Source organism: Mustela nigripes, chromosome 11 (genome assembly GCF_022355385.1).
Source record: "Mustela nigripes isolate SB6536 chromosome 11, MUSNIG.SB6536, whole genome shotgun sequence".
NCBI lineage: Eukaryota > Metazoa > Chordata > Mammalia > Carnivora > Mustelidae > Mustela > Mustela nigripes.
This window is the reverse complement of record NC_081567.1, coordinates 38,287,452-38,312,968: the sequence shown is the minus strand read 5'-3', so window position 1 is coordinate 38,312,968 and position 25,517 is coordinate 38,287,452. Positions and strand designations below refer to the sequence as shown.

The 25,517-nt window shown below is 65.3% G+C and overlaps 1 protein-coding gene across 2 annotated transcripts in view; it reads left to right on the top strand.

The window, feature by feature from the left end:
• The first annotated feature begins 595 nt into the window (after positions 1-595).
• The window catches only part of CACNA1H (calcium voltage-gated channel subunit alpha1 H), a 56,081-nt gene continuing 31,159 nt past the window's right edge, over positions 596-25,517 (top strand). For both annotated transcript variants that reach the window (XM_059415755.1, XM_059415754.1), the window contains exon 1: positions 596-897. In XM_059415755.1, coding sequence (XP_059271738.1) covers positions 596-897 — 302 coding nt within the window. The remainder of the gene's footprint in view (positions 898-25,517) is intronic.

The following is a 25,517-nucleotide window of genomic DNA, read 5'->3' as shown; positions in this document are numbered from 1 at the left end:
TCCTGCGCTGCGCGCGGACACGCTCCGGGCTTGCTCGCCGCGCCGCGCCCCCGCCCGCGCCCCCCGGCCCCGCGCCCCGCACCCCCGGCTCGTCCGCCCAGCGGTCCCCTCCGCGCTGGGGCCGCCGCCGTCGCCGCCTGGACAGCCGGAGCGGGAGCCGAAGCCGGCGGGCCGGGGCCGGGGGCTCGGGGCCGGGGGCGGCGCGCTCCAGCCGCGGCCGAGCGCCGTGCCGGGTCCGCGGTGACCGCGCCGCCCGGGCGATGCCCGCGGGGACGCCGCCGGCCGCCGGAGCTAGGTGAGACACGGCGGGGACGCGCGCCCCACTGCGCGGCGGGACCCTCTTCAACTTAGCGGAGCCGGCGAGGGGGCCCCTGGGGCCCCCCGCCCCGGCGGTGGGGGAGGGGCGGCCCAACCCTCGCCGGAGGGAGGGGGCGGGCGGGGGCGGGGGGCGCATTTGTCTCTAATAAGGGAAGACAAAGACATCCCGGCGACCGCGGCTGTTCCCGCAGCTCCGCTGTGCCCGAGGCGGGCGAGGGGTGTCGTTCCCGGGCCCCGGTCACCGCCTGTCACCCCGCAGGTGCTGCCCGCTGCCACCATGACCGAGGGCGTGCAGGCGGCCGACGAGGTCCGAGTGCCCCTGGGCGCTCCGGCCCCGGGCCCCGCGGCGGCGGCGGCTGGGGCGTCCCCGGCGAGCCCCGGGGTGCCGGGGCGGAAGGCGGAGCCGGGGTCCGGGCCTGGCGCGTCACCCCCCGAGAGCCCGGAGGCCGAGCGGGGCGCGGAGCTGGGCGCCGACGAGGAGCAGCCCGTCCCGTACCCGGCGCTGGCGGCCACGGTCTTCTTCTGCCTCGGGCAGACCACGCGGCCGCGCAGCTGGTGTCTCCGGCTGGTCTGTAACCCATATCCTTCCAGGGCCACCGGGCTGCGGCGGTGCGGGACTAGGGGTCCAGCGCGCGGGACCTCCTCCGCGTGGCCCCCGCGAGGCCGGACTCGTTGGACCCGGAGCGGGATGGGCGCGCGGGGAGCGGCAGGGCAGGGCAGGGACGGCAGGGGGGCGCTTCGCTCCATACCCGGCCTGGGTGTCCCCGGTGCCGAGCTAGCGCGGGATGGGAGAGGGTGGGAGAGAAGCCGCGAGGCCATCACGAGCTTGGAGGGGAGCAGGGGTCGGCCGCGCGGGAAGTCGTGCCCACTTGGGTGGAGGTCGGAACGGGAGTGCTGGCCCCTGGGCTTACAGACTGTCCGCCAGAGGCGGGACCCCCGCTGGGGAGGGGGAGGCCGGCGGGAAGTAGAGTAAGGGGAGCGAAGTTTTCAGCCCGTGCTTTGCGCTTCAGAGCGTTGCGGGAGACCCGTGGGGCCCGGAGGCGGTGCGAGTTTGCCGGCCCTTTTCCACGGAGAGATGCCGTGACGTTGGTTGTGAACTCTCCTTTCCAGGCTGAACTCCGTGCTGGGGCTGATTTAAGTCATGCGCAGCTGGGGGTGGGGGGCAGGGACGCAGCTGGCTCTGTGCGCTCTGGTCCCTTCCCCTAGGGCTTTTCCTGGCCTTGGAGGAGGGGGCCCCCTCTCTGCTTCCAGCCAGAGTGGCACAGACTTTCAGAGAAGGTTCCAGAGTGGTGTTGGGGCAGCCAGGGGGCACTTCTGGGATGTAGGCGGCACGTTTGGTGCCCCCCCCCCCAGCAGATGGTGTTTGGGGGCTGTCCTGGTGGGCTCTGGTTGGCCCTGGGTCCTGGCTTTCTGGTTCTTCTCACTGGTGGTGGGAGCTGGTTTTCAGGAGGCGGTGCCGCGGGTGCTGTGCCTTCAGGCCCCTTGCCCTGGAGAGATTGGACATCCTGGACAGACAGGGACAGGGGGTGGGGGTTGACTGAGGTGGGGACCTGCAAGTAAACTTTATTTGTCAAAATTGAGGCAGAGGCTAAAGCAGCGTGTGTGTATATTTTTCCTACCTTGTGTGTTTAACTGTATAAATATTAAATGTAAAAGAGGAAACTGTACCGTGAAAAGTAATAAGACCCACATTACTTTTTTTTTCCAAATCCAAACATTGGCCGAGTCCAGTTCTGCTCCCGGTTGTGAAGAAGGGGGTCATGGTCGCAGCCCAGTAGCCAGCTCCGGGCCTGGCTGCCTGCACCCTCGGCAGTCGGCGGGCGACACCTCCCCCATGTTGGGGCATGGTCCGTCCTCTCTGGAACTCCGGCCTGGAGACAGCCCGGGCACCTCGTGGTTGGCAGGAAGGTGGCATGGCTGGGTGTCATGGCGGGTGATGGGGCCGTGTCTGTCTGAGCACCCTAGGCTGGGACAGGCCTGGCGGCCAGCTTTGCGTGCGTGTGCGGCATTTCCAAGCGTGTGCAGAGACCAGATAGGGAAAGAGCTGAGTGGGGCCTGTGCTTTGTCTCCGCTGACAGCCCCGTGTGGCTGCTCCGGGCCCTGGAGGCTGAGGGAGTGTAACGGTCTGACCCAGGGGTGCTGGGGTGTTCTGTGTTCCTGGGCATATCTGACAGGCGCGCGTGTGTGTGACTCCGTGTAGGGGAGCAGGGGCAGGGGTGGCTCATGCAGATAGGGTGAAGCCAGAGTGGCTTGGGGGAGGGGGCCGGCTGGGCCTCGTGGTGGCGTCCCCATCTCTGTGCGTCCTTGTGACCCAAGGAGAGGGATTCCCTGTCACTCTGGGAGCAGGAGGGCCACCGGGCTGGAGGGGGATGGCACTGGCAGGAGGTGGGTTCAGATCCTGCTCATTTGTGTTCTGTGGAGATCCTGCGTCTGTCAGGCAGGGTGGGCACGGCTCAGCCTTCGGCCTTGTGGGGGCAGCTGCTGACCTCCAGCAGACGCCAGGCTGAAGCAGTGGGGGCGTGTCGGCTCTGGGGCAAACCTAAAATAAGCCGCGTGCCTGGACAGGTGGGGACTGGTTCCCCTGGCAAGCTCCTGGGGCCTCTGCATGGCTCGGCGGAGCACTCGGATTCCTGCGGGCCGACGGGCTGGCCTCGGGCACACATGGGGTGCGGCTGACACCGCCAGCTCCCTGTCTGCCCTGCTGCAGGAGACAAAGTCAGAGAGCCAAGTGGGATAATTGGGTTTGCTCTGGGAACCCACACTCGCCGGAGGCTGGCGCAGTCCCAGCCCACGTCACAGCCCCACACCGCGATTCATTCGGCGACTGGAACGCGGGAAGGGGCCTTCCCCAAGCCCCCAAGCTCTCGGGAATCCCTGTGGGGGTGACCCCAGCACCCACGATACTGCGTGGTCTGCTCGGGCTCTAAGGGGGACTCCCGACACGCGGCAGAGGAGCCGACAAGGGCAATCTACGTCCTTATCAATTGACTTGGCTTTTTGAAAATACAGTGGCGCTGGAACTTTCGGGGCAAGCGCCGTTTCTCCTACACAGGTTTATTTATAGAGGAAGGTGGGTGGGATCTGTGTGTTGTAGCCTGCGTGGCTGGGTTATGTTCTGCCCGGGCTCCCCCTGGGCTCCTGACTCCGTGCCTGTCTGCCGGCCGCGCAGCTGCTGCGTCCTAGCACCCAGCCCGTGGGGCCTCTGGGGACGCTCACTGCTCTGGATGGGGCCCCAGGGGAGGCTGGCTGCAGCCCAGCGAGGGTGTAAGGGACCAGGAGGGTGCCGAGGAAGCCCCTGGGGGCTCGGGTGGCACGCACCTCTAGGAGTCACCTCCCAGGGGCCAGGTACAGGGTGCGCCTCAGCCTAGGGCTCGGAGAAGCCAGAGGACACACCAAGGTCACGCAGCTGCTGGAGGGCAGAGCTGGGGGAGCCCAGTCAGACTCTCAGGTCCCTGTCTTTGTCAGGGGTGCGAGGCTGGGTCAGTCTGGGTTTTCAGAGGCATCTCATGAAAGCTGCTGCTAGCCGTCCGGCCGCCACGGGCACGCAGGGCTCACAGTGGGTGTGGGTGTCCTGGTGTGGACGCTGAGGGCATTGACCTAGAACAGGCCCAGTCCTTCTCTCCATCCTGCAGCCCACTCTGCTCCCGCAGACCGGAACCAAGCAGGACAGTTACACGTGATGCTCACCTTCCTGACCTTGTGACCGTGCTCCCCGGCACACTTTGCCTGACACACGGGGCTTCCTTTGTGTGCTCTGGGGACAGAGCCCTGGGAGTGCTCCCCTTTCAAGCCCCTCCTCATGCCAGCATCTTGTTCCTGGACCTGGGTCTCTGTTCTCCTGGCATCCATGTGTATCTCTGCCTGGACTGAGAGTCCCCAGGCCAGCCTCTCGTGGGGAGTCCTTGACAGGTTCTGAAATGGGTGCTGGACGGGCCTGGGGTGGGCCGAGGGGAAGGCCATCCCGTACCTGGTAGAATGGGGGGGTGTGAAGGCAGAAGGGATGTGTGCAGAGTGGGGGGCCTCACCTCTGTGGGCTGGCCAGGGCGTGGCGTGTCTGCACGGGCCCTGGGCTCCCCACGCTGCAGGCCATTCTCCCGGTGGCTCCCTTTTTCCGATTGAAGAAGGAACGAGGGACGGTGATTGTCCCGTGTGTCTGGACTGCGCCGCTGTTTGCTCACGCACATGCCAAGCCCTGAGTGTGTGCTGGCTGGGACGGGCCTGTCCCTGCTCTCCGGGCCGGCGTGAGCGGAGCCGGCTATGGTAGGGGGCTTCACAGGGAGACTGCTGGTCCTGAGCGCTGGGGCGGGCAGCGGGGCAAGGTGGGTCTGAATCCCTGCCAGAGGCAGGGTTGGGGGAGCCCTGTTCTTAGCTTGGCTGCTTCTGGAGGGCTTGGTGGGAGGGGGTGTCCTTGGACACGGGCCTGACCTCTTGTTGGCCCCTGAGTGAGACCTGGGCAGCAAGGTGCCTTCTCTTGGGTTCTGTGGGCTGCTAAGGAGGGCTTCCTGGCAGAAGTGAGGTCGGGCTGGGCTGTGTGGGTGGATAGGAGCTGTAGTAGAGAAGGAGCGGGAAGATTTTTGTGGGTTTTATAAGGGTTTCTGCTTCCCACGAGGAGGCGGAAGGGTTTGGTCTTTGGGAATCGGTCTCTGATGAAAAGTCTGGATCTGTGGCAGCCTCAGCCTTTGAGGGGAGCAGGCAGCGGAAGGGGGTTAGTGTGTGTCTGTGGGGACGGACCTGGCTTCCTGCGTCTCCGCAGCTTCCTTGGGGTCAGCCCAGGAAGGTTTGTGGCCTAGACTATTCTCTTGCCCTGTGCCCCCATCCGGGCACCCCTGGGACCCCGAGCTGGGCAGACGGTTGGTGTTCATCGAGCTTATTGGCGGCCTGCTTAGTCGGCAGAGGTCGGGAAGCACTGATTAAATGGGGTGTGCGTGTGCCGTGGTGAGGCCAGGTGTGGCCCCATCCCCACATCTGCAGTCCAGCTGGACTCTACAGAGGGCCTGGGGGCCCTGAGCCCGGCGGGGACTGCAAGGCCTCTTCATTCTACAGACCTCTCTCGGCCTAAGCTCTGTGCTGGTCTTTGTGCTGGGCCTGCTGTGGTTCTCTGCAGGACTCGGGGATCTCCCGCCGTGTGCTCAGTGTGTCCTGCCATCAGTCACGCTGCATCAGGGCTCCACTGGCCTGATCTTGGTGGAGGCACTGGGCTGGGGGGACCAGATGGAGGCTCTTGGGGGCTGGGGAGTTTACAGCAGCTGAGTGGACACAGAGACTGGTTTTGGGAGGATATGGAGCAAGAATGTGCCTTGCAGGGGGATGGCACAAGCAAAGGTCCTGAGGCAGGTAGGATGTATCCGTGAGTCTGCAGCTGTTTGGGTTTTGCTGCGAGGTAAAGGCGATGGGAGGCAGGGAGGCCAGGAGTGAGTATGGTGGGCCTGGGCTGTATCTCAGGGAAGAGCTCTGCCCCCGGGGGGGGGGGGGGGTTGGACTCACCCCTTAAGGGAGCCGTGATGTGGGGACCAGGGTCGGGGAAAAATAGAGGAGAGGTAGGGAGAGAGGAGCAGGTGGAGGGCACTGCAGGGACAGAGGCCAGGAGACGGGAAGGTGCCGGCACTCCCCCACCACCCCCGTGACGTGTGGGCAGGACACAACTGGTGCCGGACTGTCAGAGGACGCTCTCAGACCCTGTGGGTGTCCCATCCTCCCTGGCATGGCAGAGCACTCAGAGGGGTCCAGGGAGCTCCCTGCACCTTCCTGTGGTGCAGCGGGCCAGACAGCACCTCCCGGAACGGCTTGCAGGACCCTTGGTCCGGGGTCAGGATGTGGAGGGATGTGGGGGATGGGCTGGCCTGTCAGGCATCCCTGAGAGGAATCAGGGCAGCTGTGCTTGTCCCGCTCAGTCTGCTTGCTGGATTCTCAGGGGCCGGACCTCGGTCCCAAGCCATCAAAGTCAGGGGGGGAAATGTTATCTTTGCATCCAGGTGTCCTCGTGTCCAGTCCCTGTTCCCTCTTCCCCGCCGTCTCCCCTTCTCCTGTTGTCTTTCTCACCACCAGAGGCCTGGTCAGGGAGCAGGCTTTCTCTTTCCATGGCAAATGGGTGTTGGGTTAGGGTCGCGATGACTCGGTTACACTCTTTTTTCGGTGGTGACACAGGTAGGAACAGGAATACCCCTGAGTCACAGGGACCCCCGTTGAATTTGCAGTGAGGAGATGGGGGAGTGGAGTCCAGGGACGGCCTTACATCGTTATTTAAGGCTTGGATTCCCAGACGGGATGGGGTACAGAGGAAGACAGCCCCGCCCTCGGGAGCTGGCAGCGGCTTCGGGCACCGTCCCCAGAGCACCGTGCCCGCCGCAGATGACAGATGGGGGCCCTCTGCTGCGCGTCTCCGCTGAGTGAGTAGCAGCTCTGCTCACAGGCCCCCCCGGAACAGACGAACGCCGTGCAGGGGAGGCAAGGCTGTGTGTCCCTGGCCCCCCGGCTGCCGGGAGGAGTTGTCCGCTCCTGGAGTTGTGATTAGTGGGACCGTGGATGAGGGCGTGAAATCAGCGTGCAGGGTGGGCGCGATGCCCCCCCCCCGTGCACCCCAGCAGCCGGCAGCGTTGTGAGGGGAGTCCCCGAGTTGCTCCTGGGTGGGGGAGGGTTCAGGGGCACCAGGAGCCCCTTGCGTTCTTCGTAACGCACATGAGGAGCAAAGGTGTCGCACAGCAGAAGCACTGTCCCGGGGCACGGAAGTCTTGGTCCCGCGACGGCCCCAGGGCCAGACAGGTACAGGTGGGCCTGCGATCTGGCCGCCAACGCGCTCACGCTGGGTGGCCCCAGGCCCGGCCTCCGCGTCTGCCGATCACAGCGCTCACACAGAATAGGGAACTGATGTTACTGAGAGCACGGAGCCCACCAGGGGCGGGTGTGGGTGGGCTGGGCGGTCGTGCTCAGGGGTGCTCAGGGGCCAGCAGCTCCCCTGGCCCGGTCAGAGCCCCGGGCAGGTGAGTCCTCCTGGGGGGGGGTGCCGTTCCTTGTCTTGCTGGAGCCGAGTGAAGCCAGACCCTGGTACAGGTGCTGAGACATGCGTGGCCAGCCGCGGCCAGCCTGCTTGGTCACGCCGTCCTCTCTGTTCTGGGCTCTGCCGGTGCCTCCCCCACTCCCACGCTCGGGGAGGTTGGAGCTCTGGATGCTGGGTGTGGAGGGTGCAGCCGCCAGCAGGACCCTAGGTCTCAGCTCCTTATTGGTCTGAGGACCTTGGGCGGAGAGGTGGGGACGACACCGGCTGTGCAGGGCGTGTGGCCCCAAGGCCGAGCCCCCTCACCCCGGGAGGGCCCCAGAGCCTTCCAGGATTCCTTAGGTGTTCCTGGTACCCCTTCCTGCAGCGTGGCAGTGGTCCCACGCCAGCTTCGGTTTTTCCTCACAGGGTCCCGATTGTCCTCTTGGTCACTGATAGCGTGGGGTCACTGGGGACCCTGATCAACGGGTGAAGGGCCCAGGCCAGTGCGCGGCAGGCCAGGGGAGAGGGCCCTGGAGACCCCTGGGCTTGCCCTCCATGTTGTCCCCGGCTCTGAGAGTACATGGGGCTCCCCTCGGTTTCCCCGTCCCCGGACTGCGTGTGGGGTGTGCAGTCGCGGACACGGGAACGCGGAAGGGAGAGGCAGAGGTGGGTGTTCTTTAGAAAGAGCAGAGCTGTTGGGGTGGACAGGGTGTGTGTCTTTGAAGTGTGAGGGAGCGAAGCAGAGGTAGTCTGAGCTTGGGGGGTCTCCTACTCCAGACCTCATCCCTGTGTCAGAGGCTGGGGCCCCTTGGGTCCCCACCCCGAAGCTGAGGGCCGTGGTGGACAAGGACTTATTCTGAGGTTGTGTTTCCTGATCTGAGGGAGGGGCCTGCGTTCTGGGTGTGGGTCCCCCTTGCCACTCAATTTCCATCCTTTGGAGCAGTAGCGTGGAGTCTCGGCCACCGGGGGGCCGGGGAGCTGGGGATCACCCATTGGCCCGTGGATGGAGGGCCGCGTATCCCCTGGGAGGATGGCCAAGGAGCTGGGCTGCAGGGACCAGGCTGTCGGGGACAGGCAGAGTTCGGGTCTTCTCCGATGGCCTTTGGGTGGTACCTATGGGAACAAGCCCCCCAGATTCTCAGGTGGGTGTTCCTGGCACCAGACCTGAGGCCGCAGCCCACGCTGCCCACTTCGTGCCCCAGGGGCGACCTTTGAACCTGCTCCTCAGGCGACCCAGAGGGTCTAGGGCCAGCTGTCTCCCAGCTGTGTGGCCTTTGGGTGACCTCTTGGGACTTGGTTAGGGCGAGTCTTCTTGGCCCTGCCCTTGGTGCTGGCCCGGGGAGGGGTCCCCACTGGCCGGGGAGCTGTTGACAGGGGCGGAGAGAAGCAGCAACGGGAAGATGGCAGTGCTGGGTACTTTCAGAGGCCGTGCCCCTGCTCTGCAGCAGGGCATCGTGGGGCAGCCTGGGTCAGGGGCAGGCGGGGGCACCACAGCTGGCAGGGGCTCTGGGGCTGTGCACGTCGCTCTCTCCAGCTGGCACATGGGAGCCACTGTACTGGCGTGATTAGTATCCCCCGAGTTCACGTCTACTAGGAACCTCAGAACGTGGATTTCCATGGCGACTGAGTCTTTGTGGCCATAACCAAGGTGAGACGAGGTCAGCGTACAGTGGGGCATGTGCTCAGGAGAGAAGCAAAGACAGAGGCAGACCGTGCATGAGATCATGGGAAGTTGGGGTCGTGGGTCCATGACGGTCAGGTTTTCCTGCGGCCCCTGGAACGGAGGGACCCCCAGAAGGACCTGGCATGCTGACACCTCCAGACTGAACTCCTGCTGCCCCAGCTCGCACACCCTGGGCGTGCCCTCTGCTGTCCCCCCAGAGGGAGCTCGAGGGGGTGCTGGATGTCTGACCGGGAGGGAGTCCTTGTTAGGATATGAGTCACGCCAGCTGGGCCGTGTCAGGCTCTCTGACGAGAAGCCACCCGGGGAGAGGGAAAACCGACCGTGAAATCAGCCACTCGGAGCAATTTGGGGTGGACAGAGCGTGTGCCGCTGAAGTCACAGGCAGCAAGGCAGGCCTGGGCTTTGAGCCTAGGGGACCCCTCCCGTTCTGGGCCCTGGCAGGGTGTCAGAGGCCAGGCTCCGTGGTGAGGAGGGGCAGGGGTCGCGCCTGTCTATGTGCCCACGTCCTCTGGGCTTCCGGGGGGGCTTCCCCAGGGAAGGATCTGTCCCGATGTCCACTCTGCAAGTCCCTTTTTCTGGACTGGCCTGTCTCCCCAGGATAGAGTCCCACAGACGCCTCTGGGAGTCCGAGGCCTTCGTTCCACCAGTGTCCTCCCCCGGCCCCTGCAGGTCCCTGCAGCCCCAGGGACACGCAGATAGAGTGTCAGGACCAGAGACAGAGCCCCAGGTTGAGCCCAGCATGACTCCATCCTGAGACCTGTGGTCAGGCGGACGGCTTTCTGCAGGGACTGATGGGGCTGGATTCCCAGCTGGGGAACCCCCCCCTGCAGCAACAGAGACTCGGGGGACCGGCCCCTCTGAGAAGCCACAGGGGCTGGGGGGTGGCCAGAGAAGAGGTGGTCTCCTGTCTGTGGGGGCTCCCAGAGGACCCTCCTCCAACCCTGGAGCCCAGTGCCCCTTCATTCTTGGGTGACAAGGGCGTGCCGCCTTCCCCGTGACCCCCAGCTTCCCGGGGCCTTGTTTGGGGTGCCCGGCAGGGCTTGGCTGAGTCGCGGGGGTGGGGAGGGTAGAGGAGAGCGGGGCTCTGCGGGGCCAGGGTGTGAAGGTCTGGGGGACGGTTGCTCCCAGGCTGTGGGGGCCACTGTGGGCAGAGCGGTTGGCAGGTGGTGGTGGACTCCGGGGTGCTGTGTGATGGGCAGTGGCCCAGGGACCTGGCATGGAGGGCATTGGGGTGTGGGCCCAGGCAGGGGCACTGGGCGTCTGTGCGGCCTGTCTGCGGCCTTAGCCCCCCACAGAGACGGAGCCCATGCCTGGAGGCCCAGAGGACATTCCCTAGGCCGGGTGGGGGCCACGTAGCCTCATGCACCCGCTGCGTCCCTTTGTCTTTGCACCGGTCCCCAGCCGGCCGCAGTCTGATGAGTCAGCTTGCATTAGCGCCTCATGGATGTGGACTGGGACGCGGTCTGGGGCACGGGTTGCTGGCAGGGCAGCCGTGAGGTCTGGCCCCGAGCTGGCCTGCCCTGTCCGGCATGCGTGTGACGTGCCCTCAGGCATGGCAGGCCCAGCCCCTGAAGTCCTGAGCTAGCTGGAGTGCCCTGTAGGCACCTCTCGGGGAGGTCTGGTGCAGGGCGTTCCGGGACCTGGAGGACCGCTCACATGGGGCGCATGGCCTGCCTGGAGGCTGAGGGGGGCTGCTGGGGGATGAGGCGGGACACGGGAAGGGGCTGGCAGAGGGCACGGCAGGGAGAGTCCTGGTGAGGAGGACACCGGCCGATTGCAGGGGGATGGGGCCGCTGCCTGGGAACTCTCTGCCTGGCCCCACTAGCCGGGATTACCTTGGGGCCATGCTTCTGTCCCAGGAACACTGTAGAAGTCCGAATCCACACCAGGGACCTGGAGGGCCTGGGGCCAGAGGCTCACAGACCCACAACCACAGACCGTGGTGTCACCTTTTAGAACCGGGCGTGCCTGACGTTTCTGAATGTTCCAGAGCTTACCTTTTTTAAAAAAATTTTACTGTAAAACGGGGGTCACTTGGTTAAGGAGGGGACTCAGGCTGTGGGAGCCTGCGGGCAGAGGCTGGGGGGCCGGGGAGGGAGGGGGCACCAGGGCAGAGATGAGGTTGTTGGCTTTGGGGGTTCGGAGGGCCCGGGCTGACACCTGAGCACACCCGGGTGTGGGGGGCCTCCATCCCTGCACACGCCCTGTCCTGGTGTGCGATGTCCAGAGATTTGCTGGCCTCCCACCCCGCGACCTTCCCTTCTCTCCCTCTGGGGCCATATCCAGCGTGACCCAGCAGACCGTCAGGTTTGCGAGTCTGGGTCGGGTCAGGGGCCGTGTGGGGGCGTGACTGGCAGCAGGCGGGTCCGTGGGGGACGGCCCGTGCGCCCATTGACCACGGGTCTCTGCGTCCCTCCGCTCCGGAGCCAGCTCCCGGACAGGCAGCACCTGGAGAAGCATCCCGTCTGCTGCCTCAGACCCAGTAACCACCGCTCAGCGTCAGGGAGAGCTTGTGTCGTCACGTTTCCTCAGGGCGCCCGACCGCCCCGCATGGCCAGGATGGAGCAGGGGGCCCTGCCGTCCCAGATGGCCGTGGCCGGGCTCTGGGTCACGTTCCAGCGGGCAGCAGGTGTGCACGCCCCACGGGTTGGTCGCCGGTTCCCGCCGACCCGGGGGCGGGGGGGTGGAGGCAAGCAGTTGCCCTGTTCACTGTGGGGAGCCCCTGTCTTGGTGTCGGCCCAGGGGCGTGCAGGACCAGAGTCCTGTGTCCCGACGGGAAAGTGTGGCCCAGTGTGGGTCCCTGCGCGGCCTCTGGAACTCCGAGCACACGCTCGCTTGTGCTGTCACGGATGTGTCCTCGCACGACTCATGCAGAAAGCACACAATTGCCTGGTTTTTACAGCCCGCAGAGCTGTACGGCCCTCACCGTTAACTCTGGAACGTTCTCGTCCCCCAAGAGAGACCCCAGCCCCTGCCCTGGCGCCCCTGATCTCGTTGCGTCCCTGGATCTGCCTCTTCTGGGTGTTTCCTAGAAATGGGATCCCACGCCACATGGCTCTTTGCCTGTGGCCTCTGAACGTCGCATCCTCCAGCTGGGGCCACGCCGTAGCATCTGTCAGGGCTCCATTCCCTTTGTGGCTGAGCCCCACCCCGCTGTGTGGACAGACCGTGCGTGTTCGTCTGTGGGCATGTCAGCTCTCCCGCTCTTCTGGCCTGTGCAGCACCAGAGCAGACTGGCGGCATGGTCACCGTGTGGCCCTGATGTCAGTTCTCGTGGGTGCGCACCTGAGAGCAGACTTGCTGTGCAGAGGCAGCTGTGCTAGGACCTGCTGGCGTGTTCCCAAGGTGGAGTCTGCTTGTCGAGCCCCAGCCCCACCGCACGTGGGGTCTCTGCGGAGCTCTGTGGGGGCGCTGGCGGTCGTCCCGGAAGAGGCAGCCGGGGAGCAGCGGGCACGACGCCCAGCCTGATGCAGCGTGAACGGGCCCCTCCCCGCCTCCCTTCCTGCACACACTTTGGGGTGTCCCCGCGGAGGTGGTCTTGGCCGCCCCCCCGGGTCAGAGCGGCCCTTCTGATCGGGCTGCCCTGTTGGGGGCCATCCAGGCAGGTCGGGGCCGTCGGAAACCCGGGGCCAGCCAGGTGGGGCGAGGCATGTGCTGTGCGGATCTCGGGGTGGGGTGGGGTGGGGCTGGTGGCAGGTGGGAAGAACAGGCGTGTGCGTGCACACGCGTGTGCGTGTCTGTCTGTCCGGCATCCGTTCCTTCATCAGCTCTCTGGAGAATTTCAACACCCACACTTGGAATAAGAAAAAAATTATTAATGAGCTTGGAGCGGTTGCCATGGGAACCTGTTGCTAATGAATCTCTGGGGTTCCTTTTACCTTTGCTGAGCAGCACTCCCAAAGACGACATGTTTCCCACTAATCAGGTTGCCGTGGCAACGCCTGTCACTAATCCCCAGCTGGGCTCCTGGTTTCCTGGCCTGGCCCCACTTACATAAAGCAATTTAGCGAGTGCAGGGCTGCTCCCAGAATGGAGCCCCCTCGGCCCCCAGCCTCCCCAGACACCCATCTCAGCGAGCAGCCGGCCCTCCCTCCTTCCTCCGCAGGCCACACGTGCAGACCCGCAGCTGCGGGAAACAGAGGCCCCCGGTCCGGGTGTTTGCTGGAAAGAGAGGCTGTGGAGGGTCCGTTTGCTGCTGGGCTCGCCGCACGTACTGTGCGGGGCGGGCTGGCCCAGAGTGGGGGTCGGTAAATGCCGAGTGGGGGAGCAGTGTGTCCTCAGGGCCATCGGAGCTGGCTGGGGCCCCGGGGCCAGCACCCAGGCCTCCGTGTGGCCTAGGCTTGGTTTGGGAGAACATTCTAGAAGGAGCGTGGACACCTGTACCCTGAGAGGTGGTGAGATCCCTTCAAGGCCAGGTGCTTTCCGGCAACCCCCAGTCCACGCTGACAGCCAGGAGGCGTGGGCGGGACCACTGTGTCGGCTCAGCCGGCTCTGACGCTGGGGCCTCCGCGTGGGGGGCGACGGTGGTGCGTGGCCTGGTCCCCGACTTGCTTCCCGCCTGCGAGTGTGCCAAGGCCAGAGCTTAGGCATCTGGGGCAGGTAGACCCTGCTGTCGGTAGTCTGGCCGCCTGCCCAGGCCCGGCTCTCGGACAGGGCCAGCCTGGTGGGGAGGCTCCTGACTTGAGGGTGTGGGCTCCTTCAGCAGTTGCTCTGGGACACCCTCTGGCTGCCTGAGCGGGTGCAAGGTGGGGAGGCATGTGGCTCTGTGCAGTTGTCCCCATAGGAGATGTGATGGTTCAGGGAGGGCTTCCTAGAGGAGGCTGTCTCCACACAGCTCTGGTAGGAAGGGGGGACTCCGTCAGGGCGGTGCCCGTTGTGTTTCGTGGGCCCTGACTTGACTCCCCTGCGAGCCCCTCCCCCGCTGCGGGTGAGCTCTGAGGGCAGCTCAGGGAGCCACTGGGGGTACCCCCTCCTGACTCCCTTGCTGTGGTGCTGCCTTGTCTCTGTGTGCATGGGCTTGGGCCGTGTGATAGAGGACCCCAGCCCACAGCATAGCACAGAGTGTGTCGTCTCCCAGTTCTGGACGCGGGGCATCCGAGACCCAGGCCTGGACGGGGCCAGCTGTTCCCTGTGTCCTCAAGTGCTCACTCCAAGTGCGTGTCTGTGTCTTCCCCCTGTCACAAGGATGTCAGGGACGCTTAGGCCCATTTTACCCAAACTTCTTGTTGTCCATTCAGAACATTCCTTTCCAAGCATAGTCTTTCTCTGAGGGTTCTGGCCTGGGAGGTTTCTGGGGAGGGCTGCTCCCCAGCGCCCCCAATGGTCCTGGATCAGCTCTGGGGCTCCCTGGTCTCCCTGAGCCTCGTGGAGCACCAAGCAGGGTTCCTGGCCCACGTGGGCTCTTCCAGCCACACCTCCTCCGTCTAGCGTCTGCAGCCCGCCGTGGGGCCCCCCAGGAACGGCCCCTGGCCAGTGAGCGTCTGGGCAGCAGGCCCGATATGGGGCTCCCTGGGGCAACAGTTGGTCTCACACCCCTGCTAGTAAACCCACCCCCTTCCTGTGGCCTGGCCCAGGGCTTCCTTCCGTCGAGAGCACCCTCGCAGGGCCCTGCTGACCTTGGTAGAGGGAGGAGGCGGCCTGTATCCCCTGGAGCCCCCGTGCCCCAGGCAGCATGTGGAGGTAAGCCCAGGCGGGAGTCTCAGTCCCGGAGAGCTCCCCGCCTGCCTCCACCTGCCTCCGGCGCTCCTTCTGCCCTGGGGCCCGGGGCTGATGGCTCAGGGGTGCTCAGGACAGCAGGGAGGATGTGCGGAAGGTTCTAGGTAATTCCAGATGGCAGAGTGATCTGACATTGGGGTTGCAGAGCTGGGGAGTGGGGGCCAGAGAAGGGAGGGAGGTGGGTTGCTGGGCAGTGATCCCGGGCCGAGGTCTCTGCTCCCCACGTTGCTGTTGGAGCTCCTGGACCCTTGGCCGCATCTGAGTCTCCAGGTCCTGCCAGGCCCGGCCTCGACCTTTCTCAGGCTGGCCCGACCGGGAGTCGTGGGACATCTGTCTGAGAGGAGAGGAGATTGGGGTCTTGTCCTAGGGGCAGTGATGGGCTGCAGAGTTGCGGCTGGGGGAGTGGGGTTTGGTCCTCGGATGAGCAGCTGGTGGGCAGAGGGGCCGTGCTGATGGGACACGGAGGCCTGAAGTCTCATGGGCCCTGTCCCCATCTGCGATGTGTCTGAGCCTCAGGGTGTCCCCTACCTAGGCTGACATCACGGGCTGAGGGCAGCTGTTACATCAGAGGGTGGGTGCCCCCGGGGGGCCCCTGGCCACCCTGCACGTGTCACCATGGGGCCCCTTCTGGCCATGTGCTCTGCGCCACTCACTGCTGTTGCGAGCCCGATATCTGCACGGCTGGTCGGCGGCCACCCTGGTCTGGTCCGGCTTCTCAGCGCTGCCTGGTCTCCTTCCTGGAGGAAGGTCAGCCTCAACTTGCTCACAGAGACGTTGATCACAGGCGGAAGGGCCGGGCAGCCGTGACTCCTTGGGGGCCAGAGTGTCTAAGCGGACATGGGGAGAGGGGCCGTGTGAATGTGTGTCTCCTGGGGTTTGGTGACCCTCCCGGCCCGAGGCAGCTGGGTGGTGTTTGGAGCCAGACCCTGGTGTCCCCTCCCGCCACCGGGATTCTGTGGGTCAGACAGCGTCCCTCTCACTGTCGCCATGCTCATTGTGGCTGGGATTGACAGGGGTGTGTGTGGGGGGGGACAGCCTGAGAGGCGCAGGGGCAGGGGCCCCATGCCTGGCCAGTGCCCTGCCTGGGGTGCTGCGGGAGAGTTAGGAGAGGACACACCCCTGCCCCAGCAGCAGTTAGGCAGTGGCTGTGTTGGGCAGGAGGCTCTGAGAGGGACCCAGCCTCTGGTGCAGCCTCCCTCCCTGCCTCTGTGCCCCCCGTTCCTGACATGCCGCCTTCTCCCACCTCTGCCTTGGTTCCAAGTCCTCTCCGAGGACGCCTCCCCAGGGAAGGTGGCTACCCCTGGACTAGCCCCCGTGGTCCCAGCCTGACCCCGGGGCCACCTGCTAACTCATGGCATAGCAGACAGCCCCACATGCTGGGCCTAGCGTCTGGAATTCCAGGGCGAGCCCCTCCGTTCTGTTGACTGATGCCTGGAAGTCCACCCCAGACCACCCTCTGTCTCAGAGCTGCATCCTGTTCCAGGCTTGAGCCCTGCCAGGCCCCACTGGGAGCAGGGTGGGCAGGAAGCCTCGGTCAGGGGAGTCTTGGGTTGGAGCTCAGGGAGGAAGGGTCCCCACAGTCTGCCCCACACTGAGTCCCAGCCAGTGCCTGAGGGTGGGAATCATTGCCCTGTGCCCACCAGGCCTTCCTCTGGGCAGGGAGGGGGCCGTCGGGAGGGTGCTTCCTCCCAACATCCCCTTCACAGATGGTCACGGGGCTCCCCACGCCTGCCGCGTGGCCTGGGGCAGCGGGAGAAGCCCCATGGTAGGGCTCCGTACCCGCTCCTGTCTTCTCAGGGGCTGGCGGCAGGTCTAGGCAGGGCAGCTGGAGCGCGGTGTTAGCAGGGGCCCGGGACCCCATCCACGCCCCTTCATCTCTGCTGGGAGATCTTGCAGAGTTCTCTGGCTGGGAAGTCTGGGGCTTGAGGCAGCAGGCGTGTTTCCTGCACGTTTGAAATACGGCCTGCCGGCTGGTGGGAACAAGGGATGTTTTAATTCCTAATTTAGACTGTTTATCTGAAGAGTTCTGGAGGCTGGGCCCGGGAAGAGACGGTGCCCCCCCCCCCGCCCCGCCACCAAGGGCGCCTCCCGCCTCCAGCACGCTCCAGCTGCCTGGTGGGCATGGGAGGGGGGACCTCACCTCGAGATCCAGCCCTCTGCCCCCATGTGTTTCCATCTGGTCAGCCCCATGCCACCTGCTCCCCAAGAGGGGAGACCCTTCTGCACACTCTCCAGCCTTTTCGGATCCCGTGGCTGTGGCCAGCAGTCCAGGAGCTGGGTGGGGGTGGGGGCGGGCTCGTGGGACCAGGGAGTTCTGAGAAATCTGGCAGCCAGGCTGGGCTGGGCTGTTCCCCCTCAGCTGGGAGTTTTACCGTAAAAGAGGGATTCGGGGAGGGAGGGTTAGGGACCAGGTGGTTGAAAGCGTCTCAGCCACTCCCCCAAGCCGAGCTCCCCCGAGGCTGCCTTGGGATCAATGTTGTCTCTCTGACTCCGACTCCGTGCGTCTCTGCCTGTGGCCTGCTGGCTTCCTGGTAGCCTTTCTGACGCCCCCTCCCAGCACCTGCTCTGCAGGAGTGCTCAGCGGGGGTGGGGTGAACACCTCGATCTCCTCCTTCTGTGGGCTGCCCCTCCACTCCTTGCCTCAGGGGCGTCCCCCGTCCTAACTCCCAACCACAGGGCTTGGGGCTCAGGGATCCCTCACAGCTACACAGCGTGTTGTCCCTCTGGGCTGGGAAGCTGCGTCTTGGGGCACAGCCCCGGGGAGACCACGCCCCGGGGCCCCCAGGCTGGGCCGGCTAGGGGACATCCCCAAGCCTACTCTGCCCCCTCACCCCTGCCCTGGTGCTCCCAACCCTCATCACCCTGACCCAGCCCTGGCTGCCCTATTCTGGTCCCACCCCAAGCCTGCGTCACTGTGTGCCCCACCCCCCCGCACTGGCGCACGCCCCCCCATTCTCCAGCCGTGCGTTCTGGGATCCACATGTTACCCTTTTGGGCAGCCCCACTCCTTGGGGGTGGCGCCTCTGGAAGTTGGGGGCCTGCAGCTATGGGGGGCGTTCCAGCGGGCCAGCAGGGGGGTACGAAGGCCAGGCCAGAACCGGGGTGGGGGCTTGGTGACACTCTGTCCCTGGGAAAGCCAGCCAGGCTGTGTGGGATCAGTCTCAGGCTGCCTGATGTTCCCCCGACCCCATGGCCGCCATCCTGAGGTCCAGCCTGCCCGAGCCTCTGCACCCCCGTGGAGCCATGCTGCAGACCCACACCCTCTGGAGCCTCCCCTTCACCCCTTCACAGAAGCTTCCAGATACGTGCAGGAGAGCTGCGGGTGTCAAAGGCTTCTCCGGAACGTGCCTTCTGTGTCCGACGGGAACAGCTCTCACATTCCCCCTGGAGTTCGGCGTCCCCGGGTTCCGCCTGCTCCTCCCCAGACCCCCGCACCAAGAGGGCCGGGCCCCCCTCCCCCAGGCAGCACGCCCCATGATGGGCAGAGGGAACCCCAGGATGTGGGCACAACAGGTGACCGCATGCCCCAGCTCTTCTGAGCCCGGGGATTTCCCTAATTGTGGGATTTGTCACGAAAGTGCCGGCTTCCGACAGCCAGGAGACGCGTGGCCCTCTGCTGTGGCCGGTGCTCCCCCCGCCCCCGGCCATCCGCAGCCCCAGCCCCACAGGGCCTGGGCAGATGCGGGAGGGTGAGTCTCGTGCCGCGTCAGGGGCGTGGGGACCCCTTGGTGTGGCCGGAAGGGCCCAGAGGTGCATGTGTCCCAGTGGGTGTTGGCGGCAAATCGTGGCCTGGTGGTTCGAGAGACTAGTCAGGACTCTGAGTGCAGGGACTGCTCACCGTCAGGGGGTCCCTGGGCAACGGGGGGATGTCCTTCAGGGCGCGGGAGCCTCTGGCTCAGGGTAACTTGGGCTGGGGTGCTGGAGCGTGCTTGCTGGTGGCCTGCGAGCCCCATGTGCGGAGTGCCCGGGCCGCGGGGGACAGAGGACGGACGGCCCTGGGAGTGCGTCTTGCCATTCTCCTCACTAGGACTGGAGGACAGCAGGCCTGGCCGTCCTTGGGTGGTAATGAACCCACTCCGTGTCCGCCTTTTTTCTGTAGCAACACGGAGGCTGAGTGAGGAGGGGGCATTCACAGTTCGGCGAGTCCCACCGGCCCGCTCCCGCGGACGGACCGGGCCCCTTCCTGCTGCTTGTGGGGTCAGGTCAGGAAGCTGTGGGGAGGCTGCTCGCCTGCCTCGCCTTTCACGTGGCATCTTGTGGGGTGGATGTGGCTCCCCGTCGTCTGGGGGAAGGGGATCCGCGGTCCCTGAGAACACACACACGGAGTTCCCAGGGGCCTGACTGCCTGCCCTGGACCAGGCACTGGGAGCCACAGTTCGCCCTGACACTGGGCAGTCAGGCCCGTGGTCTGTGTGGGTCACTCTGAGCTCCAGAATCTCCTCCTTCCTTTTGACCCCATTCCTTCTTGGAGCCATTACTTTGGTGGGGACCGGACCCCAGGACAGGGGAATAGCGCTCGTGGGCGGCTGGATGGAATTTTGCTCACAGACGCTAGCAGATCTCTCTGCTGGTGGGCAGCCTGACCCCCAGCCAGGCTGACCTCGGGGCGGTGGGATGGGGGAGAAGCCATGCCTCGGCCAAGCTGGAGGTGGGAAGGATGGGGCCGTGAGCTCTGGAGGGGGTTGCTGCTCTGCCCAGGCCCCTGGGGTCCATCGGTACTCGTGACCCCCACCCCTCAGGGTGCACGGTGCCGCCTGACCAGCAGTGGGGGGACAGCAGCAAGCGTGGGCAGCCTGTTGCCCTAGGGAGGGGAGAGGCGCCCCATTGTTGGTTTAAAAAAAATCGCTCGGATGATTCACAGAAGCCTCCCCTTTCCTGCCGGTTTCCAGGAACTCTACTCCAACATAATGGATCGAGTTATTAGGGGATCAGCTCGGACTCGGGCGGCTGGAGGGGAGCCAGGCTAGGCCGACCGGCAGGCTGCATGGCTGCGAGACTCCCCAGGGCCCCCCTGCGGTTGGGGCTAGTGGGCCGGTGGGCTGGGCTGTCAGCTGGATGCAGGGAGGCTGGGGCCCAGGGCACCAGGGGCGCAGGTGCACCTTTCCAAGGAGGCTTTCCTGGGGGCATGACTCCTGGAAGGTGAAGCCCTACTGTGTGCAGAAGCCTGTATCTGTAGTCCCTGCTGGGCTGAGGCCCTACTGTGTGTACGATCCACCGCTATCTCGGTGTGCACACAGACCTGAGCCCAAGCCGCTCGTGATCTGAGGGCCTACTGTGCGCACAGGTGTACCTACTAAGTAAAGCCTACGGTGCACAGGGTTTTCCTGAGGCTCTGTTCTGCCTTGAGGGTTGAGCAGGGTGGGCTCTGAGAGGCCCAGGAGACTCCTCACCCCCAGGAGTCCCCAGGTGTGGGGCAGGCAGTCCCAAGGACCCTGTCCTGTCCAGTGCTGCACAGGGGTGAGGAGTGGGCTTGTCACGTGAACTCAGGGCACAGCCCCATCACTGGCCCTGGCTCTGCCCCCCCGCAGGTCGTCCTGTCCCTGCTCCCGCTGCCGGGCCTTCGCCCAGACCAGAGGCTCTTCCGTCCCCTCACTTAGGCCTGGAGCAGTTCTCACCGCACTGATGTTCTTGCCGGACACGTCACCCGTTTCTTACCGTCCTCTGGCTGGCTCCCTGAATGCGGGCCCTCGCGTGCTTACTCCTGTCCAGGGACCCAGAGCAGGCCCAATACACAGTAGGTGCTCAGTGAGGGAGGTCGAGGTGCTCTCTGTGGCTTCTGAAGCAAGCATAGAGTGTTCCCAGGCAGAAGGCAGACGGCGCACTGTAGGTGGCCCATCTGAGCAGGTACCCACACCTGTGTCGGCAGCCGCTGGGCCTCCATCTCCCACCAGCTCCTCCTGCCCTCTCCACTTTGACAGCCTGGGCTCTGCCTCAGGGTCCTCTGTCTGCCCGTGGCCTTGGGCTGCCGTTGCCTCAGGGACATCCTGGTGGCCGTTTAGGGGGTGGTGCCTGGTCCAGCCCACTGGGTTCTGGGGGAGTGCCTGTCCCCACAGGGTTGGCAGCCAGTCACCCTGCTGTCAGGCAGCATGGGGAGCCTGCCCCTGGGCAGAGCTCAGAGCCAAGCCACTGGGTCCATGGCCCCGGTGTGGGGGAGGGAGGAGCTCTTCCTACCACGCCCGACTGGCAGGACCCGGCTGCTGCTGGAGTGGCACCCCTCGGGCCAGATCGGGCCAAGCCTGTATCTGGGAGATGTTCACAGAAAGCTCAGGGATTGAACGTGTCCGCCGTCCGTCTGGGCAGCAGGCCACCACCAATTTCTGGAGCTCAGTGGGGACGGGGCGTTAGGGCCACACCTGCCCCCAGGGGTGTGCTGGCCCCTGTCTTTGCTCACAGCTTCTGTGTCAGACACCACGGAGTGCGTGTGTTCCTGCCAGGGCTGGAGGACGGTGAGGCTGAGGTCCGGGCGTGGCTGGGCCAGGTCCTCCTGGGCATCCCCTCGGCCCTCGTGAGGATGCTAGTCAGAGGGGATGGGGCCCACCCTACTGACCTCAGTTTACCTAAATCACTTCAAGACCCATTACCAAACGCAGACATGTTCTGAGGTCCTGGGGGTTAGGGTTCCTGCGGAGGAATCTGGGGGATCACAGTTCAGCCCGTGGCAGCAGGGTCTGGGGGACAGGGCTGGGAGGGAGTGCCTCATCGCTGGTGGCTGAGCAGGGAAGGGGCCTGTGGTCCGGGTGCAGGGGGGCGGAATCCCCTCAGGCCTGGCACTGCGAACTCTGTGCCTGGACCCCAGGATTCCTCACATGAGCGAGTCCTGCCCCCGCCTCTGCTTGGGCCGGGCGGGGGGCTCTCGTACTGGAGGTCCATGCGCAGGACACCGAGCCACGGTGAGTTCCGTGTCATGTTCTGTGCGTTCCGCCGTGGTCAGAGGGACGGTGTTGGCCCTGAGCTGTGGGCAGGCGCTCCAAGGATGCTGGCAGGGGCGGCCCTGTGTAAATGTCAGGGCCAGGGGTCAGGCCGGGCTCGGCGGGGGCCCCGGGGGCCCTTGAGGCACTGGGGACAGCAGCACCGGGTGCTGAGCTCAGTCCTGCAGCTTTCAAGTTGAAACCCAACATCTGAGGTTCTGGGCCGTCCTTTTCAAATGTCACTGCTATTAATAACCTGGGGGCAGAGCCAGATGGCCTCTGGGGTCCCGACGGGGCTGGGCCGGCCGGAGTAGGCAGCTCCCTGTGGGGTGTGTGGGGGCTGCCCAGGCCTTCCCGAGGGGCTGGTCTCAGCACCAGTGGGGGTCTGCTTGGGGGCAATGTGCTCTCCAAGGGCCGGGAGAGGTGCCCCATGGGCCTTGAACTTACCGCACAAGCAGGAGCTTGCTTCTCTTGGGCCTTCTGGTGTCCGTGTGTAAAATGGGGGCCGTAGGAACCCGTGGGCTCCAGAGCCTTTCCAGAAGATCCTACAGCTGCCTCACGGGCGGGTCTGGACTGCGTGTGGGTGTGGATGGCCAGCGCCCTTGCAGGGAGGAAGAGCAGAGCTGGGGCATCTGGGGGTCTGTGTGGGACACCTGCAGCTCTCGGTGAGGGGTTCTCTGGCCTCTGCTGCCGCCTCCTCTGGCCCCAGTCTAGCGCAGGCATCTGAAAGCCCCATGTTACCATCTACCACCAGTGCCCCGACCCCGAGTGTCTCTGGCCATCGGCTTCTCAGAGTGGAAGGCAACCTAGCTACATCTCAGGTTGGGTGGGGGCAGGGTGTCCCGCTTTAATTGTGGCTCCTGCGGTCAGCCTGAGCCTCTGTCTTGGTTGGGGCGGATTCCCACAGTGCGGGGGACATGGTGCTGGTGGGGCCCGCAGGACTGCAGCCCCTGTGCCTGGTGTCTGTTGGACATTCATCCCTTGGGAGCCAGTGAGGGCTGGAGCTGCTCTGGGGGGCCCCCAGTGCCCGGGACTTATCCAGAAGTTTCTAGATGCTGCCCCCTCTGCCGGTGGTGAGGCCTCCACCCACCCAGCCTTGGGCTCTGCTGAAGCGTCCTCCTCGAGGCAGTCCCGGGGCCCCTGCCCAGCAGCTCTCAGCCCGCAGGAGGGCAGGCCCCATCCGATGGGGCGGCTGCTGCCTCAGGGGCCTGGCGGGACGGCAGCGCCCAGTGGTGGTGGTGGGTGAATCTCAGAGCAGCAGCCGGCTGTGGAGGGCGCGTGGCCCCCGAGACTGGCAGGCTACTTTGACCAGCCAGAGTGGTCCGAGCGCCCTGCCCTCGGGGCCCCCAGGTGGCCCTCCTGTGCCTGGGGCAGGGGCTGCATTTCTGCCCAGCACCCTGGGGATTCTTACCCACCCGAAAGTTTGGGAAGGAGCCCTGTGCGCGTGTGTCGTGTGGGTGGGTGGGGCATGGACTCCAGCATCCCCGATCTCAGCCAGGAGGTTTGGGGGTCCCCCCTCCCAGCAGGAAGCTTGGGCTGCGGTGCCCCCGTGGGCCACGAGAGAGCAGGTGGCCAGGCGTGACCAGAAGGCCCGTCCCCTCAGTACCCAGGTGCCAGGCGACACTTGGGAGGCTGGGATTTCCCAGGGCGGGGGGAGGGGGGCAGCTGGTGTTGGAGACGGGTGTGGGAACAGCCCTGCTGCGGGGCCCCCTTGCCTACCTGTGGGGTGAGCCAGGCTCCCATGTATACAGGGTAGCGTGTTCCTGCCACGGTTGCCGTGTGTGCCGGCATGGGCAAGACTGTGAGGGACTGGGCCTCCCTGGCTCCAGTCCTCGGGGCCTGGTTCTCTGGCAGCAGGAGCTCCTCCAGCTTCCCTCAGACCTGCCATAGGGGGTGGGGCCGACGGCGTCCTCCAGGCTGGGTTCTCAAGGAGGGGCCGTCCAGTCCCCCAGGGTCGGGGTCGCTAATTCCGGCCTCGGGCAGCTGTGCGGTGGGCCGACTGCTGCTATTCCTGGCCTGGAGAATTCTTGCCCAGAGCAGGCCCTGAAGGCCTGTCCCCACGGGCGGTCTGTCCTCTTCCCCGGGGGGCCCTCCTGGCTCTGTGCCCTGGCCCTTGCCTTTCTCTTCCAGGGTCTTGGGGAAGACTTCACCTGGCAAGGCCGGCCCTTCCGACCTTCTGCATTCAGGACAAAGCCAACCTGAAGGGGTGGCCAGGTCCTGGGAGCCCGGCAGGCCCTCAGCTTCCCCAGCAGGAAGCAGGCCAGGGCTGTGACCTGGGGATCCATCAGAATGTGGAATGAAACAGCTCCATTTTCATACAGGAAAATCTCTGGGCGAGGGGGGTTGTGGGCCCTCAAGGCGCTTGGGCACGCTGCCACCAAGTGGCTGACAGGGTCCCTGTGAGGGTCCGTGGCCAGCACAGGCAGGCGCCCTGCAGGTACAGTGGTGGGAGGTGGGATGGGGTGCTTTTCCACTCAATTATGCCTTGGAAAAAATTCCCAAATCAAGCTCTTTATTAAGAGCTAAGTGGAGACATTAGCACTCTTCCTAATTAGCATGGTCTTTAAAATTGTGTGCAATTAGAGGGAGCTGTGGGCATGTGCTCGGGCTCCTTGATGTCTGTGTCAGGGAGCATTTCATGTTGTTCGGGGGGTGGGGGGCTCTTCCTTCAGGAGAAGAGTCAGCCACCAGCCCCTCTCCTTTCAAGGCGAGCACCGGAAGCTGTGTGCGTGTGTCATTGTGCATACACCGCCCCGCTCAGGTGTATGTGTACAGGGTGTGCACAGTGCACAGGGACGAGAGGTACGCACGCACGTGCCCAGACACGCCCCAGGCTCATGCCGCTGCCAGGGTCTGGGTTGCCAGGGCCCTGCCCGGCCTGCTTGCCCTCCGTGACCCCCTCTTGGGGCAGATGGACGCAGGTGCCACTCGGGCCAGGACAGGGCCGTGGCTGGATTGGCTCAGAAATCACGTGGGCGGGAGGGGCCTCGGTGCCTCGAGCCACTGACAACATACCCAGGCCCTGGGCTCTGCTGGGGGATGTGGAGGGGCCCAGGGGTCCAGGGAGTGGGTTCACTGTAGGTTGGTGTCAGAGGTGGCTAAAGTCTCCAGGTCGCCAACCGGGAGCAGCTCTCAGAACAGAGGAAGAATGTTCTGGCAGTGGGAGCATCCCCACATGGGGAGTGGGCTTGTAGCCGCTCAGCTTTCCCGTGGAGGTGCTCTCCCAGGAACGGCCCAGCCCCTCTGAACTCCCCGTTCCCCCCACCCCGCCGCTCCCCCCACCCCCCACCATGTGACCCTGAGCCGCTGGCCGAGAACAAACAGCTCCATGTTTGGCCAGCCATGCCGCCTCTCCACCCCGGCCAGAGCCCAGTGAGCATGAGTCACACAGGCCTAGGCTGTGGTGGGGGGACAGGGACAGGGACAGAGTTGGGGAGGAGGGTTCCCTGTGGCAAAGTCTGGCCAGAGGGCAAGCAGGGGGGAGGCTGGACCTCCGAGCAGAGGGAATCATTTAGGAAAGGCTGTGGGGGACAGACTCGGCACAGAGGCTGGCCCCTGTGTCAGAGTGGGGAGGGGATGGGGTCCCGCTGCACCCCCCAGGGGCCGTGGTAGATCCCGTCACTAGGATGCTGGGGGAGCCACGTCCAGGGAGTTCTTGACAGGCAGCTTCCCCAGGGGCAGCGGTCCTGTGTCCCACGGCGGGGATGAATGGGGGCCGGCCACAGGCAACCAAGGCCCTTCCTTGCGCAGAGCCAGCATTGTGTGGTGGGGAGAGGCTGAGAAAGCCCTTCATTTGTGACTTCCGAAGAGTGTGCCTGCACCTGCACCTGGTGGGGACCCCTGGTCCCCCGGACCCCACTCCTGTCCCCCCCTTTTTCCCAGACACTGACAGGACCTTCTGGACTGCACCCTTTTCCCC